The sequence below is a fragment of the Manis pentadactyla genome, chromosome 1 (genome assembly GCF_030020395.1).
Source record: "Manis pentadactyla isolate mManPen7 chromosome 1, mManPen7.hap1, whole genome shotgun sequence".
NCBI classification, from domain to species: Eukaryota; Metazoa; Chordata; class Mammalia; order Pholidota; family Manidae; genus Manis; species Manis pentadactyla.
In genome coordinates this window covers 115,745,188-115,764,113 of record NC_080019.1, presented here as the reverse complement: position 1 = coordinate 115,764,113, position 18,926 = coordinate 115,745,188, and the positions used below count along the sequence as shown (strand labels likewise).

Here is an 18,926-nt window from a genome sequence, read left to right as displayed (position 1 = left end):
CATTTCTTTGGTGATTAGTGATACTGAGCATCTTTGCATACACTTGTTGGCCATTTTTATATTATCTTTCGAGATTGTCTATTGATTTGCCTGTTTTTAAAATGAGTTATTTGACTTTTTGTTGTTGAGTTATAGTTCTTTATATAGTCTGGATGTTAATCCTATATCAAATACATGATCTGCAAATATTTACTTCCTTTCCTTAAGCTATCTTTTTACTCTGTTGATTGTGTCCTTTAATGCACAAAAGGTTTTAAGTTTAATGTAGTCCCATTTGTCTATTTCTGCTTTTGTTGCCTGCTCTTTTGGTGTCCTGTCCAAGAAACCATTGCCAAATCCAATGTCATGAAGAGTTTCCCATTTTCTTGTAGGAATATTACAGTTTTACGTTTTATATTTAGGTCTTTAATACATTTTGAGTTAATTTTTGTATATCTGGTAAGGTAAGGGTCCAGCTTCATTCTTTTGTGTATGGATATCCAGTTTTCCTAGCACCCTTTCTTTTTTTTTTTTTTTTTTTTTTTTTTATTGAAGGGTAATTGACAACAGTATTACATTACATTAGTTTCAGGTGTACAACACAATGATTCAACATTTATATACATGATAATTCTAGGTACCAGCTATCACCATACCAAGTTGTTACAATATTTTGACTATATTCCTTATGCTATACATTACATCCCGGTTACTTATTTATTTTACAATTGGAAGTGTGTTTATATATATATATATATATATATATATTTTGCCTAGCACCCTTTCTTGAAGAGACTGTTCTTTCCTGGTTGTGTAACCTTGGCACCCTTGTTGAAGATCATTTGACCATATATGCAAAGGCTTATTTCTGGACCCTCTATTCTGTTCCATTGGTTTGTTTGTCTTGATACCACACCATACTGTTTTGATTATTGTAGCTTTGTAATATGTTGAAATCAGGCTGTGTGAGTCTTCCAGCTTTGTTTTCAAAATTGTATAGTCTCTTGAAATTCCATATGAGTTTTAGAGTGGCTTTTGCTATTTCTGCAAAAAATGCCACTGAGATTTTGATAGAGAGTGCACTGAATCTAGAGATCACTTTGAATAGTGTGGACATCTAAACAATATTGGCTTCTAATCCATGAACATGCATGTCTTTCCACTTTCTTCTGTCTTCTTTCATTTTGTTTATCCAAGTTTTGTAGTTTTCGGTGTATAAGTCTTTTACTGCCTTAGGTTTATTCCTAAGTACTTTATTCTTTATGAAACTACTGTTAGGTTAAGTGGAATTATTGTCTTAATTTCCTTTTTCAGATTGTTCATTGCTATTGTATGAAAACACAACTGATTTCTATATGATTTTATATCCTGCAACTTCACTGAATTAGTTTATTCATTTTTGTGGCATCTTTAGGGTTCTCTATACATAAGATCATGTCATCTGTGAACAGAGGTAATTTTACTTCTTTCTTTCCACTTTGGATGCCTTGTATTTCTTTTTCTTACCTAATTGCTCTAGCTAGGACTTCCAGTACTAAGCTGAATAGAAGTGAAAGTGGGCATCCTTGTCTTGTTCCCTCCTGATCTTAGAGGAAAAGCTTTTGGCGTTTCACCACTGAATGTGATGTTCGCTGTGGGCTTTTCACAAGTGGCCTTCATTTTATTGAGGTAGTTTCCTTCTATTCCTAGATTGTTGTGTGTTTTTATCATGAAAGGGGGTTTGTTAAACTTTGTCAAATGCTTTTTCTGTGTCAGTTGAGATGATTGTTTGGTTTTGCCCCTCATTCTGTTAATTTGATGTATTATACTGGTTGATTTTTATGTGTTGGACCATCCTTGCATTGCAGGAATACATACCACTTGTAATTTATAATCCATTTAATATGTTTTTTAATTCACTTTGCTTGTATTTTGTTGAGGACTTTTACATCAGTATCCATCAGGGATACTAGTCTAGGTTTTGTTTGTGTTTGTTTTTGAAGTATTTCTGTCTGGTTTTGGTATTAGAATAAAGCTGGCCTCATACAATGAGCTTGGAAATGTTTCTCCTTCAGTTTTTGGGAAGAGTTGGGAAAGGGCTGGTGTTAATTATTCCTTAAATGTTTGGTAGAATTCTCCAGGTTAAATCATCCGATCCTGGAATTTTTGTTGGAAGGTATTTAATGAATAATTTAATCTCCTTACTCCTTGTTGGTTCAGATTTTCTATTCATGACTCAGTCTCTGCACATTGTGTGTTTCCAGGAGTTTATTGGTTTCTGCTAGGTTACCCAGTTTGTTGGTGTACAACTGTTTATAGTATTCTCTTAAAATCATTTTTATTTCTGTGATGTCAGTAATGTCCCCTCTTTCATTTCTGATTTTAGATATTTGAATGTGTGTTTGTCTAAGTAATGCTTGTCAATTATCAATTACTTTTGGTCAGTTTTGTTGGTCTTTCTCACAAAAACAACTTTTAGTTTTGTTGATTTTTTTCTTTTGTTTTCTATTCTCTATTTTGCTTATCTCTGTTCTAATCTTTATTATTTTCTTCCTTATGTTAGCTTTGGGTTTACTTTATTCTTTTCATAATTTCTTGAGGTATAAAGTTGGTTATTTTGTCAGTTGGTCAGATCTTTCATCCTGTTTTTTTAAAAAATCCATTCAGTCAGTCTAAGTTTTTTGATTAGGAAGTTTAATCCCTTAACATTTAAAGTAATTACTAATAAGAAAGAACTTACTATTGCCATTTTGTTGTTTTCTGTATGTCTGTAGCTTTATTGTCCCTCTTTTCCTCTCACTACCTTTGTGTTTTGCTGATTTTTTTATTCTAGTGATACATTTTGATTCCCCCTTTTCCTTTTATGTATATTCTATAGATATTTGTAGTTACCACTGCAATTACATTATGTCTTAAAGTTATAGCACTCTATTTTAAACTGACAACAACTTAACTTGAATTACATTAAGAAACTCTACTCCTTTACAAGTCCACCCCAACTTTATTCATGTCACAGATTACTCTTTAAATACTACATATCCATTAACGTAGATTTATCTTCTTAAAAAAATATTTTTATCATTTAAATTCTATGTACCAAAATTACCCAAGTACAAGTTACTATATTTGTAACTTTATGTATTTTTTTATTAAGGTGTTATTGATATATACTCTTATGAAGGTTTCACATGAAAAAACAATGTGGTTACTACATTCACCCATATTATCGAGTCACCCCCATAGTCCATTGCAGTCACTGTCCTTCAGTATAGTAAGATGCCACAGATTCACTATTTGCCTTCTCTGTGCTATACTCTCTTCCCTGTGACCCCCCCACACCATGTGTACTAAACATAATACCCCTCAATCCCCATCTCCCTCCCTCCCCACCCACCCTCCCACACCCCTCCCCTTTGGTAACCGCTAGTCCCCTCTTGGAGTCTGTGAGTCTGCTGATGTTTTATTCCTTTAGTTTTGCTTTGTTGTTATACTCCACAGATGAGGGAAATCATTTGGCATTTGTCTTTCTCTGCCTGAGCATAATATCCTCCAGCTCCATCCATGTTGTCCCAAGTGGTAGGATTTGTTTCTTTCTTATAGCTGAATAGTATTCCATTGTGTATATGTACCACATCTTCTTTATCCATTCATCTACTGATGGACACTTAGGTTGCTTCCATATCTTGGCTATTGTAAATAGTGCTGCGATAAACATAGGGGTGCATATGTCTTTGTCAATCTGAGAACTTGCATTCTTTGGGTAAATTCCTAAAAGTGGGATTCCCAGGTCAAATGGTATTTCTATTTTTAGTTTTTTGAGGAATCTCCATATTGCTTTCCACAATGGTTGAAATAGCTTACATTCCCACCAGCAGTATAGGAGGGTTCCCCTTTCTCCGCATCCTCAGAAAACTTTATATTTTGATATGGATTTTTGTTGATGTCTACTGTCCTTTTGTCTCAGAGGCATCCCTTTGGCATTTCTTGTAGAGTAAGTCTCATAGTAATGAACTCCATCAGCTTTCATTTATCTCAGAAAGTCTTTTAATTTCTCCTTCACTTTTGAAGGACAGTTTTGTCTAATACAGTATTCTTGATTGACAGTTTTTTTCTTTCAGCACTTTGAATGTACCATCCCACTCCTTTCTGGCCGTCTGCAAAGTTTCTGCTGAGAAATCTGCTGACAGTCTTATGTAAACTCCCTTGTATGTGACTAACCACTTTTCTCTTGCTGCTTTCAAGATTCTTTGTCTTTGACTTTAGAGAACTGAATTGTAATCTAGTGTCTCAGTGTGATTCTCTGGATTTAACCCTTCTGGAGTTTTTTAAGCTTCTCAAATCTACATGTACATTTCTTATCTCAGACTTGGAAAGTTTTCTGTCATTTTTTTCAAATGAGCTCTCTTCCTTCTGGGATTTCCATGATATGTATATTGGTCTATTTAATAGTGTGCCATAAGTCCCTAAGTCTCTCTTCAGGGCTTGTTTTGTATTCTTTTTTCTTCTCTGACTTGATTTCAAATGACCCATCTTCAACTTTGCTATCTTTCTTCTTCCTGTCCAGTCTGCTGTTGAACCCCTTCAGTCAAGGTTTCAGTTTAGTTACTGTATTTTTTCAGCTCCATATTTCTTTTTTTATAGTTTTTATATCGTTGATATTCTCATTTTGTTCATCATTTTCCTGATTTTATTTAGTTATCTATCTGTGTTCTCTTAGCTCACTGAGTGTCTTATGACAGCTATTTAAAATTTTTTGTTACATAGTTCATACTACTGCATTTCTTTAGGATCAGTCTCTGCAGTTTTGTTTTGATCCTTTGATTAGGCCATGTTTTCCTGTTTCTTTGTATGCCTTGTAAATTTTTTTTTTCTGGGATTTGGGCATTTGGGAAAATAACCTCTTCTCAGAGTCTTTGCATATTGGCTTTCTTCAGAAGGCCTTCACTAATCAGACCTACTGGAAGTTCTAGAACCTCTCAAACCCTCTCCAGTCTCTTTCTCTCCCTGGCTTCTGACTGTGGAATTGCAGGTCTAAAACACTGCTTGCCTCCGTTTTCAGTAGCTTCTAAAACTCTGGTGCCAGTCTCGTTAGAGCTCCAAGTTGGTTGAGAAAGAAACTAATCCCTTGAGCAGCCCCCAGATAAGCCAGAATGTTGGATACATGGTTCAGTCTCGTTTCCATCCCAAGGGAGGAGTTCTAGAAAGGGGCATTTCCTCCAGTTCTTCCTTTGTATGCTGCAGAGGGAAAGGAGCATGTACAGGCACGCCAAACACAGCAGATTTTCCTACTCCTTTTGCTGAAATCCCTTATTGGATTTACAGTGGCCTGGATGCCATGGATGATTAGCTGATCACTAGAGTTCTCACAGAGGTATTCTAGTCTGTCTGTTGTTGATTTGGTGTCTCTGTGGGAGTGGGAGGGCCTGTAGCTTCCTTGTCTGCATCTGGCTGATGTCATTCTCCCATGTGCCTTTTTTTAAAAGCAAGGAAACCTTCCTAAACCCAACAGACTTCTCATACCTCATCGGCCATCTCTGCCTCATGCACCAACTTCCAACCAGTCACAACAGTGGAGTATGATTACGGTGATTTAACTGTCATTAATCAGAATGCAAGCCCTGGAGTTGGTGAGGAACCCAGCCTCTTCTGAAACCCGTGGCCATTTGGTGCCTGGACAAAATGGCCCTGTTTGTAAAAAAAGAAAATAAAAATGCAGTTTAATAACTCTTAACAGGCAACCATTGTGTCCACTTTAAGTGTTAAATTGTTGTTTGTTTCTTTTAGAGCTGAAGAGATTCCTCTGAAAATCTTGGCACACAATGGCTTGGTTGGAAGACTGATTGGAAAAGAAGGCAGAAATTTGAAGAAAATTGAACATGAGACAGGGACCAAGATAACGATCTCATCGTAAGCCACCCATTAAGATTAACTGTGCCCAAGATGGAGAGCTTGAGTATTTCGATATGCCTAACTCATTCATCTCCTTTCCCCTAAAAAGGGGAATATAATCCTAATTGATGTAATTATCTCCAGTACCATCAAAACAAATACACAAATAGTTATCAGTCAAACATTTTCTACTATGGGTATGATCTAAGTCAGCACCAAGATTTAACGTGGCAAGTACTCAGTGCCACAGTATATGGGGGGGAATTCAGTCTTCCCCCTGCCTCCTCCTCCAAAACTTGTTTGTGATCCTTCTGGGATTTACTTTTTGCTTTTGAAAAGAGGAAATTTCTCTCTTTTTCCTGGTGGCCAGCTTGCAGGATTTGAGCATATACAACCCAGAAAGAACCATCACTGTGAAGGGCACAGTCGAGGCCTGTGCCAGTGCTGAGATAGAGATTATGAAGAAACTGCGTGAGGCCTTTGAAAATGATATGCTGGCTGTTAATGTAAGTGCCTAATGCTTTCTTCTCTACTGGTTTTCACGTGTGTTTTCAGGCAAGACACAAGCCTCTCTAAGAATAGTTTTCATTCAGCTAGTGAAGAAGTGCCTTAGAACACGTATGCAGAGTTATTCCTGCCTTCTTGGGGCAAGACCATTGAAACAATCAGGAAACCAACTAGAAAATTATGATAAATGTACTGGGCAGAATAGTGTGAAGCCATGAAAATCATAACTTTGTAGATTATAAAATGAGTGATTGCTTATAATTAGAAAACAGCATATAAACATATATATAACTGGGGTCAGAGTTGTGTAAAGTAATATGGAGCAAAATGACTGGAAGTCATGCATTGATTGATGAAAAACAAAAATAAAAAGAGCTAGTATAGTAGGAAAGTGGAATTTTTTTTTTCAATTTTCCAAACTCTCTGTAATACTTTTACTTTTTAAGTTTTAAGGGTATGTACTTTAAAATTGACTTCCCATTTTCATCTCTTACTTACTGATCTGTTCTTTTAGATTTCCCAGTAAATGTTGACAGCCCCCTCAGCTTTCACTGATATTTCTAGCAGACTGATTTGGGTTTGTCTTTCCTGTTATTGCTTCCTAGTTCCCACTTTATAATGGGGAGACATTGTAATGTTCAGAAGTCTCAGAAATATCTGTCCATTAGCAAAGCCCAAACTCAACTCATAGGAATAAATTTTTTTTACTTTTTATTTTAATGATTTTCTAATAAAACAGATGAAGAAAGAATGGTACAATAAGTCCTCACATACTCATAATCCAGCTTCAGCAGTTGTTAACTCATGGCCTGTTTTGCTTCATCTGAACCTCCCTCCACTTCCCCGTCTTCCTTGGATGACTTTGAAGCAGATCCCAGACCTGGTAATACTTCATAGAGGAACAAACATTGACAAAGAGCTGTGTGAGGTGAACCCAGTGCCCTCAGTCTGCACTTTCCATAGTAGCCTCCTGCTTGGGTCAGTGCTCTGTTCCCCACCTCCCAAGCCCACAGCACATGATGAGCGTGGAATGTGATGAGAAGCCTGCACTGTGACCTCCCCTGTGTGTGTTTATTTGTGGTGTATCAAATGATCTCATTTTCTTCTTTTGGGCTCTTGACATCTTACGATAAACATCTCTTCTATGAACACCCAGAAAAGCTACAGAAGTGTCTGACTGCTCCAATATCTTCTCTCAGCATATTACTTAGATTCGTTCATGTATGTACCAAAGTCATGCGTTGATAGATGAATAACAAAATTACTAGGCCTTACATATCAAATGGGGTAAAGGTTAAGGATCCCAGCTCTGTTCCAAATATTCTAAAAGAAGGCAAGTTACTGGGTGACTCTAGCCACAGAGAAGAAAATACAAAATGTTAGAGAACTTCTTAGTGTTCAGGGAGACAAGGTGAGGGCAGGATGGACATAGGCCAGGGTGCGTCACTACATCACTTTCTGCCTCTGAAGGGCTGTGTAGTTGAAACTCACCCCAAGCTTTTGTGAGTATCCCCATGTTTAAATGCGAAACAAGCCAGCGAGATGATCACAAAGCTGGCATCTAAAAGGTGAAAAAGCCAAAGTTTTGAACCATCCAGAACCTGGGTAATGGGGTTTATTTATGTGGTATCCTAGTAAAAGGTTTGATCTTCCCTTAGATAGAGTTAGAAAAACACATTCATCTAATATGTTTAAAATATATTAATTCAACAATATTTATTGAGTACTTACTATGTACCAGGCACTGAGCACACAACAATAAGATATGCTCTGTCCACAAGGAAATTATGGTCTAAAAGGGAAGAGGTAACTTTACAGGCAATTCAATTGCCATGTGATAAGTGCTACTTTAAGGAAACAGGAGTGTTTCCTAAGAGCACAGAAAGATCATTTGGGCCGAGACCTTTGGGGTGAGAAAAGGCTTCCTGGATGAGTGGACACCTAAACTCAGGTGAAACCCACATAATGAGTAGGACTTACTTAGCCATGTGAGGAGGAAGAGCAGCACCCTCCTTGCAGAGTAGACAGTGTGTGTAGGGGTCCAGAGGTAAGAGAGGAGCGGACTGGGCAGGGTGGGGATAAGGGGTTAGAAGAGGCTGGTGAGGTGACCTGGGTGCCCAGGAAGAGCCTTGTTCGCTGTGTTAAGATGTGCAGACATTCTCAATGGTGGCAGAAAGCTTTGAAGGAATACCACAGTCAGGCTGAGGTTTGGAGAGCCCACCGCAGCAGCCAGGAGGTCCACAGGGCCAGAGTGGAGCTGATTGGAGACACTGGTGCCAGCCAGACAAGAGATGGAGGTTGACTCAGGCAAGCTGGGCCTCTCTGGTCTCCTCCCCTCATCTTTTTCTCCATTTCTGTTCCCAGCAACAAGCCAATCTGATACCGGGGTTGAACCTCAGCGCACTTGGCATCTTTTCAACAGGACTATCCGTGCTGCCTCCACCAGCAGGGCCCCGAGGAGCTCCCCCCGCTCCCCCTTACCACCCTTTCGCTGTAAGTAGCTCAGCATTCAGAGGATAGCTCATGCTCTGGGCACCCCCAGGCAGCAGCATTACTCCACTATATTGAATCAGAGCTAAAGCTTTAATTTGGAGGCTGTGCTCATAAGTGATAAGAGCATAAATCAGCATTTCTTAGGACTTCTTCCTAAAGGACAGATATTCTTAAACCATCCTCTAAATATGTGCTCTTAAGCATAACATATGTCATATCTAGGAAAGAAAGAAATTATAGTACTAGCAGATTCATTAAGTAGAATCTATATTTATTTTTAAAAAGGATTTGTTGGCTTAAATAAGAACCTTCATGAGTGTTCATTTGTTAAATATATATAATAGGGTACCTAGATGACTCTTGGGTGGATGTGTGTGTGTGTGTATAAAATTCCTATTTCTGCTACTAAAATGCATTATATTTTTAAAAATAAAATAATACACAGTGTTTATTTCTAAACAGCACAATGCCTGGAATTTAGTAGGTTCTCAATAAGTATTTATAATTTTTTATAATTAATAACAAAAGAAATGTGCATTTTATGAGTTTTCTACTTGTTTCTCCTATTTACAAGCATTATTCAAGATCAGTACATTACCAAATTGGGGTTCAGGATAATTGACAGCTTTTTTTTTCATTCCTAATTCTTCTTCACACATACTGTTTAATTTTAATTTTTAAGCATTTTCTTTCCTCCAGTGTTTATACTGCTTAGTTGTAAGAATCAAATTGGTGAGCATTACCTTAGCCACTCCTTTCTTTTGAGAGGTGGTCTCTGGTGTAGGCATGGCAGTGTGAGTATTCCTAATAGCTCCCTGGGTTATCTGTGGAGAGACAGGGATGACCCCACTTTGCCATTCTGCCAACAAAATACAGACGCGAACTTAATCACAGGAATATACACATTCTGCAATCTTGTTTACATATAGATCTTCTGAGTCATTTCAAAATCTTCATACTGTTTCTTTAGCATTTTATCCATTTTCCCCTAACCTAATGAATGGGGCCTGATATTGAGCTGGGGGGCAGGGTTGGCAGAGGGAGCTGGAGATGTGGCAGGAGGGATTGTGGCAGCTTCTGCAGTCACGTGGCTGCAAAAATAGGTACACACCCTCATATTTTTGCTGTGGAATTTGAGATACACCTCATCTCTTGGAAGAAAGACTGTGTATACTTCCTACAGAAGATAACCTCAAAAGCCGGGCTATTCTCTCAACCTCAGTAACAAATGGTGGGTGAAAATGCATAATAAAACAGACTGTTTCTCAAATTGATAATTAAATAGGAGTCAGCAAACAGCTCAAGGGCCCACCACTTATTTTTGTGAGTAAGGTTTTAATGGAACACAGCCATGATGGTTTGCTTACATAGTGTCTATTTGCTTTCCTGCCATGACGGCAGAGTTGCATGGATGCAGTAGAAACCCTATGAACAGCAAAGCTTAAATTACAGTTGACCCTTGATCAATGTGAGAGGTAGGGACACTGACTTCCTGTGCCATAAAATATCTGCATATTACTTTTGACTCCCCAAAAACTTAACTACTGAAAGCCTACTACATAACTATAGTATGGCTCTTATTGACAGGAAGCCTTACTCATAACATAAATAGTCAATTAACACATATCTTGTATGAGTATGTATTCTTACAAAAAGTAAGCTAGAGCAAAGAAAATGCTTTTCAGAGTGTCACAGATATCCAAAAACTTTCCAATATATTTATTGGAAAAAATCCACATTTAAGTGGACACACACAGTTCAAACCCATTGTAGTTCAACAGTCAACTGTATTTGGCCCTTTAGAGAACAAGTTTGGAGACCCCTGAACTCAAATGAGAGGTTTCCATGTGATAGCAGAATATTTTCTAAACTTGAAAATCTTTGGCCATTTGGAAACTTTCCTTTATATCAGATTTTTACTGAGACAGTAGAATAACCATTTTACTAAAATATATAGTTCCTGTTGTTTTTAAAATAGATTTTAAGTAAAATTTCTTTTTTAAGCTAAAAGCCATGTAGTATTGATCTTGATTCCATAGAGCAAGATGAGATTCTAATCCAGAGTACACAGTTAACCCCACTCTGCAGCAGTATGGCTCCTGGGACAGCTGCAAGAGCTTACAAGCATGAAGGTAGCCCTCGCTAGGATATGCAGGACCTAGGACAGATCCCCAAGGCCACACCTGCAGAGCCCACATTGCAGGCTTCTGGGCCTCCCTGGTGTGCCCAGGCATTCTGAGGGAAGACAGGTTAGGTTGGAGTGGTGAGGATACTTCAGTTACAAGGTACTGTTTTCCTGTCACAGAGGCAGTCAGATTTCCGGGAACCTAGAGTATTTCTTTGCTTTTATACATCACAAAACACTAGTGCTCTTGGTCTTGGCATCCAAAGGTCAGAAGTTTCTGTACCTACTTATAGCTGTCTCACACAAGCACGAATTGGCCTCTAACCTCTTAAATTTTTAATGCATATGTATATGCATAAAAACTCTATTCTTATTTTCTGGCTATAAAAGTAATACATTTGTAGTATTTATGAAGCAAATAATACAGAAGTGTAGAAAGTGCAAATTTTTTTCCAGCTTAGAAGGAACCAATGTTTCCTTGTATATGGGTATGTGTATATGTATAATTAATACACATAAAATATTAAGTGTGTCATATATATTATATATATTCAAATTTTTCACTCTGTAATGGAAATCCTTGTAAATTATATATTATGTACAAAATGTATACATTTTTTGGCTCAGCAATTCTGAGGAAATTTATCTTGGCTCTTATATCAAGTGATTTCCTCAGAGTTGCTGGTCCAAAGAATATATTAATTATATATGATATATAATTATAAAATATGTAAATTATGATACATAACAGATTTTGATACAAAAATACTACTTTCCTTCCTACTAAGAGTATGTGACAGAGGGATTTTTTTCCCCCTTACTCTCACTACCATTGTAATTATTCTTTGCAACATAATAACTTTAAAATATCACATGAGACTCAACATTTTTGTTTATTGGCCATTTTTTCCCCCTTTAATGAATTGTCTTTCTGCATCTTTTGCCCATCTGTCTACTGAGAGCCAGGCATATGAATCTCTGTGCTGTCACTTGCTATATTTAACATCAGGCAAGCAATTTAACGTCTTTGCATCTTCATGTCGCTGTCTGTAAGATGGGAGTAGCAATAGTGTACATATCATACAGTTGTTATGATGGTTATTAAATAAGACCTGCACATAGTAATTGCTTTGTAAATCTTTGCTGTTGTCATTATCTTTATCTTCCATCTTAATGATTTGTAACAGCTGATTACATATGAAGGCTGTTAACCATTTGTCATGCTGTAAATATTTTCCCAACTTGTTTCACTTTGCCTTACTTGTGGTGTCTTGTACCATAATAATTTAAAATAGATATTTTTGAACAAATTATTGAATGAAGCAAAATGTAAACATTTCCCTTCAGCCTTCCTTCACTTACCCAAATATTACCCAACAACCACTCCCCAGAATTATAGCACTTTTATGTTTACACTTTTTAAATGTTTTCTCAGCTTATATACAATCATATTATTCAGAAATACAAATGGAATCATGCTATAGACAGTGAATTACAAGATTTTTTTTAACTTATTGGGTATTTTACCATAGCTAAACCTAATTCTTTAATAGCTACTTAGTATTCCATTATATGAATTAAATGTTATTTTTATAACAGGCATACTATTTTTAGACATTTGTGTTGTTTCTAGGTTTTCTCTACTAAAAAAAGTGTCAGAATGAATATCTTTATATATAAGTCTTTAAACAAGTGTGTGAGTATATCTGAAGGTAAATTCTCTAAGACTGGATTATTCCATCAAAGGGTATACACAATTTAATTCTCAAATATTCCCTTCAACAGAATTCATGCAGAAATTTTAAGAATGAAGGTAGTTAAGTCAGTGATGTTTTATTTTATGGATTTCTGGCCTTTGATGTCATTATTAAGGAATGAGCCTTCTCCCATTCAAGACTGTAAAAGTATTCTCCCATGTTTTCTTACAGTAATTTTTAGTTGTTTGTTTTGGGGATTGTTGTCATATCTGTAATTCACAGGAAATTTATCTTGACTTGCTCTTTGGGATAGGGAGCTACCTTTATTTTTTCCAGATGGACAGCTAATTTCCCCAAAATCATTTATTGAGTGATGTACCTTTTATCACACAATTTGAAATGTCAGCTTTGTCAGACATTAAACTCCCCCCTTAGTCATTTTTCTGGACTCTACACCATTCCAACTCATCTTTCTGTCTACACTGTAATTGCTGTAGTTAGTTATATACTGTCTTTGACAATTTTAATAGCAGGATTATTTTTTTCTCAAAGAATGATTTGGAAAAATGACCATCTTTTACAATGCTTGGTTAAATTAAAGGATATACTGCAATTTTCTCTTCCTTTGAAGATTTGATAAGATTCATCCATGAAACATCTGAGCCTACCACCTTTTGTTTGGAGAAAGATCTTTTATAAGCTTTTTAGTTTCTTACAAGTTTTTTACTTGGTTTTGTTGATTTATATTTTCCTATAAAAACATTCATTTTATTTCTTCATATATATTGGCATGACATTGTGCAGAGCGGACTGACACTTTTTAAATCTCCACACTTGTGGTTATATCTCTCTTAATTCCTAGCATGATATATATATTTTTCTCTTTTTTTTCTTAATCATATTTGTTAGGGCTTTTACTGTTTTTTAAATTTCTAAGTAGTGAAGGGCTTCTTTTTTATTCTCTTGCAATTGTATCCTGTACTTTGTACTCAGAGAATGTTATTGGAACATTTCTGATTTTTTGGCTTTTGTCATGCATGATCAAATTTTGCAAATCATGGACATTTGGAAAGGTGAGCCTCCTCTGATGTGTTCGAAGTTGTGTTTATAGCTATGAAATCAAGTTTCTAATTGGTGGCTTGTATCCTCTATATACTTTTTTTTATCTGTATGACATTAAGTTTTGAGAGAAGTTTACTGTTCTTCTATGATTATGGTTTTGTTAAATTGTTTACAGATTTTACTTAATGTGTCTTAGTCATATTACTGTACAAGTAATCTGGAGTTTTAGTCCAAATTATTAACCTTTCTTTCTTTTTTTTTATTTTGGTGTCATTAATATAAAATCACATGGGCAACATTGTGGTTACTAGATTCCTCCCCTTATCATTACAGTCACTGTCCATCAGCGTAGTAAGATGCTATAGAGGCACTACTTGTCTTCTCTGTGCTATTCCGCCTTCCCCATGCCCCCCCCATGTTATGTGTACTAATCGTAATGCCCCTTATTCCCCTTCTCCCTCCCTTCCCACCCACCCTCCCCAGTCCCTTTCCCTTTGGTAATGGTTAGTCCATTCTTGGGTTCAGTGAGTCTGCTGCTGTTTTGTTCCTTCAGTTTTTGCTTTGTTCTTATGCTGCACAGATGAGTGAAATCATTTGATACTTGTCTTTCTCTGCCTGGCTTATTTCACTGAGCAGAATACCCTCTAGCTCCATCCATGTTGTTGCAAATAGTAGGATTTGTTTTCTTCATGTGGCTGAATAATATTCCATTGTGTATATGTACCACATCTTCTTTATCCATTCATCTACTGATGGACACTTAGGTTGCTTCCATTTCTTGGCTATTGTAAATAGTGCTGCAATAAACATGGTGCATATGTCTTTTTGAAACTGGGATCCCACATTCTTAGGGTAAATTCCTAGGAGTGGAATTAACCTTTATTTCTTAACACAAAATCTCATAATCCACAATTATTTAGACTTAACTTTTACTGGTTTATTTGCTCACTGCAGAGAGTTTCTTGTGTTCTGTATCTTCCTAATTTTTGAGTTGCCTGAAGTACTTAAACAACTTTTTTTAGGCCTAGTACATAAGTAGTATAATTTCTAAGCCATCCCATGTCTGAAAATGCCTTTCTTTTCCCCTCAAATATAAATAAAAGTTCAACTGGGTGTCTAGAAATTCCAGGGTCATAGTTCCTTTAGAACAGTGAAACCATTACTTCTAGCATTTCATTTTTCAGATAAGTGTGCTACCATCCTCATTCTTTCTTTCATAGATAGCTTTTTTCTTCTGTCTGTAAATTTTTTTACTTTTGCAGTATTTTGCCTTCATTCTTGAACTGAAGATTCAAGTTTTTCTTCAGCACAGGAATATCTTCTGCTTCTGTAATTACTTTTAGTATTGCTCCTCCCTCCACTTCATTTTTTCCTGGACTTTCCACTTCATGGGTAGTAGATCTTCTCATTCTACTTTTTATATCTAATTCCCTTTTTGTTTGGCCTGGGTTAATCTTCTTATGTAGTGATTGGCTTTTCAGGAGTGTCTTTCTGTTCTGCAACTTATACAACCCCTTTGAGTCATGAATCATGCTTTGAATTAGTTCCCTGGTTTTTTCTCATAGTCTACTCACCTATTAAAGCACTGTCCTTTTTAATCTAAGAAATCAAATCAGACTTAAAAAAAAAAACTCTTTCCTGAATTCTACTGGGGTCAGTTGCTTGCCTTGCTCCCCCTTTTCATGATGCTCTTTCTCTATTTATATCTAATGAATTTTAACTGCCCATTCATATATTTAGATAAAACTCAACAGAGAGCATATTAGAATTCTTAGGGGAACTTTTTCATGACATGTGCTGTGAATCTGAACCAATGAATTTTGAATGTTCCAGATGGGAGCAGTGTGGGGTGTAGTGGTTAAGATCTTGGCTCACAGAGTTAGACACAGGAGATCTGTGCTCTGCCTCTTACTAGCTTACCAATTTCTAGTCCCCAGCAGCTCCTGAGGTTGTCCTATGAGAACACACAGAGATGGATAAGCAGCTATCAGGAGGCACTTTGACAAGCTAGGGTAGAACTGTGCATCTTCTGTATCTTGGAAAGCTCTGTCCTTCCCACCGATCCCTCTGGCCAAGTCCACTCCCCTCCCCATGGGCTCACGTCCATTCCCCTGGTTCCTAGGGAGAGCATCCACCATCTTTGCAATATGGCATCACTCTGTCAACACACCAAAGCTATTTAAATATTAGAACATAATTTGTACACCTGACCCTTGCCCTCTCCACTACTACTTTCTCATCCTCCCCTTCCCCCCCCCCCCCAATTTTTTCATGTTTCAGAATTTCACCTAAATCATGCATCATGATTATGGTCAGACATACAGTTTGGAACCAAGGAACCAGTAGTTGTTTCAGGAAAAGTAGGCCCAACTGTTTATAATTCCCTTTTTAATTTTCATGAATGCATTTGATATATACTCCTCTACTTACCCCTCAGCATAGTTGAGCATAGAGGAAAAGCAGGCACCAGTTTTCTTCAAGCTGAAAATTGAAAATGGTCCAGTGGATAATAATGACCATCACCCCTTGCTGCCTCTACTTGCAAGGGTGGGGCACACCTGGCTGGGTCAGCTTTTACTAGAACACCTCCTCTCCCCTTCCCCAATGTCATCATGCTTTTGAAACACTCAAAAAATAAAGTAGCTTCTTCCTCATAAAATAGCTGGGGACTCTTCACCTGGGACAGTGAAGCCAACTGCTATGTCAGGGTTGGGGTTCCATACTGACCTCCCCATCCCTGGGGCCTGGGTTCATTTGATGGCCACACCTGCTTTAAAGAGAACACATATTCACATCATCAACAGGTTATTTTTCTGGTCATTATGACTAAGCATTTGACTAAGAGGGAACCTATAACCCTCTTCCATTTGAGGTTATAGACTCCATGTAAGCTTGGGTGGATGGGAAATAGTATGCTCCAAGCCACACATTTCATTACAAGTAAGTACTCACTTAGCACTCATTAATTCAGTGCACACAACGCCAGACGATAGATTCTTCCATTCCTGAGACCTCTCTGAATGCACATAAGATTGTTCAGAGGCACCCATTGTTCTTATGGTCAAGTCCATGTTCAAACCAAGACCCTGCTTGGTCTCGCACTGCCTGGCTCCCATTGTATGCTGCTATACACTCTTATTTGCATTCACCAGACTCGGCTCTTTTCTGTTTTTCAAACAGGCCAACCCCTTTCTAGGACCTCCAAGAACCGTGATTATATGTTCCCTCCTCAGTGCCTTGGGTGGGGCTCCATCTCCATCACGGGTCCCTGCTCAGAGGTCCCCTCCTCCAAGGGTCTTCCTGGCCCACACCAGCTAAAGTTGCCATTGCTTCCCTTCCTCACGTCATCCTGGTCATTTCTTTCACAGTACTTATGTGGCCCCCCCAAAAGATGTAAGACACATGGCAGCAGTGACCTTTTCTGGCTTAGCAGTGTGTCCCCAACACCTAGAACAGTACTTTGCATATGGTAGATGCTCAAAACTCTTGCATGAATGAATGAACAGTTGAATAACCCTCACAGCAATATTAGAAGATCTAAACCCATTACTTTAACTCATTTGTGGATGAGGTTCAGAAAGGCTCAATAAATTATTCCAACTTATATAGGGCTGGTGATTTAGACTCAGGTCTTCTGACTCCAAAAACCAACATATGCACAAAGGCACAGAGAGCCTCAGCAACAAAGGAGGGAGTTCAGGCTTCCTTCCCTGCAGCAACTTCCCACTGTAGTAACTCATGAATAAAAAGGGGCATAGGCAGTTAGTCCTGCTTATCCTTTTACAGCTAATTCTCTCCCCCAACCCAAGTGGTTGATCTCAGTTTGATACAATGGGAGTATTTGAACCAAGAATAGGAAAACTGTGGCCTGTCTGTCTATTCTTGGCTTCACATGAGTTTTGTAAGAAAAAGGCAAATCACAATTCAAAAGATTACTGCTCTGAGGGCTGAAGGGAGGAATCTCTTGTGAGAGGAGGGTGGAAGCATCCTTTCCCCAAGGCAGAGATTTGAGCACCCATCCTCCATAGCCCAGGACAGGGATCTGCACAGAGAAGGGTGTGGAGATGATGCTCTTTAAGAAAGAGGCAGAACTAAGTAAGCCTGACCCCTTCACTCAGCTTCCTTTCCAAAGTGGAGACCATTAAGAGAACGCTGGTCTCGTAGCACCCTCTTGTGAGCATGAGTGTCACTGCAGCCTCCTTACAAGTCACGAAAGCAAAGGCTGGCAGCAGTACAGCCATGGTTCCCTTCCGTAAACAGAGCTTTGCCCCTGGCAGGTGCTGTGGGCACCTAGAGCACCCCTGGGGGATGCTCCCTACAGAGTTCTCATCTCTTCCTCCCCTGGGCCAGAAGGCCACTTGCCAAGCTCAGAAAGGGGAACTGTTTCATTTTGTCCCTGATGAGCCATGAGGTAGTTGTGAGCTGGAGCTCAGTCCAGCTGGAGAGTCAGGAGATGGAAGACACCATGAGTTCTGCTCAAGGGTCCTCGAATGAAGCTAGGTTCTCTAATTCCACGCGTCATCCCTGCATGTCTGACCGGTGCTGGAATGGTCTTCCTGAGAGGTCATCTTGTAGGGTGGGCGTACAAGGGTTGGCTCCATATCATGCTCAGAGCAGTGCACCTTTCCTGTGGCAGCAGACCAGTGTTTACTGGCCTTAGGAAATGCAGTTAGGTAGGCTTTGCTGACTCTGGTCAGTGTCTGCCCCATAAGAATATATAAAATCAGACATATTCCTCTCTGCAGGATTATTGTGAGGATTAAGACTTTATGAATAAAGTACCTGCCACAGTGCCTAGTACACAGTAGGTATTCAGTAGAAAGTAGCTACTTTTTAAATGTTATTTTCCTAATAGCTCTTCTGTCTGCACCTGCCTTCCTATCCCCTGCTTCCTCCTCCCCACACTCACACACAATATTCTTATTCATTCCTTTCTTTCTTTCCAAATCTTTTTCAATTTCTCTATTCCTTCTGAAATTCTCTGGTGGAACTCACTGCTCTGACTTTCCAGGAGCATATTTGCGTGTCCTGAATAATTCTTAAGATGCTTAGCAATCTCTGTTCTTTTTAATTCACGATTTGTAATTCCCCAGGAAATACAAGCCACCGGCCCTGCCTCTCTCCCTGAGGGCAGGTTAAAAGCATGTACACTCACTCCTGTGGTATAAGCTCCTAGGAAGTCTGAAGCATGACTC

General features: G+C 38.2%; 1 protein-coding gene across 4 annotated transcripts in view; it reads left to right on the top strand.

Moving 5' to 3' along the window:
- Nucleotides 1-18,926, top strand: part of IGF2BP2 (insulin like growth factor 2 mRNA binding protein 2) — a 166,421-nt gene that overhangs the window by 135,670 nt on the left and 11,825 nt on the right. For 3 of the 4 annotated variants that reach the window (XM_036875291.2, XM_057500853.1, XM_036875290.2), the window contains exons 8-10: nucleotides 5,743-5,865; nucleotides 6,218-6,353; nucleotides 8,719-8,847. In XM_036875291.2, coding sequence (XP_036731186.1) covers nucleotides 5,743-5,865; nucleotides 6,218-6,353; nucleotides 8,719-8,847 — 388 coding nt within the window. The remainder of the gene's footprint in view (nucleotides 1-5,742; nucleotides 5,866-6,217; nucleotides 6,354-8,718; nucleotides 8,848-18,926) is intronic. The other variant, XM_036875292.2, reaches the window with a different exon arrangement.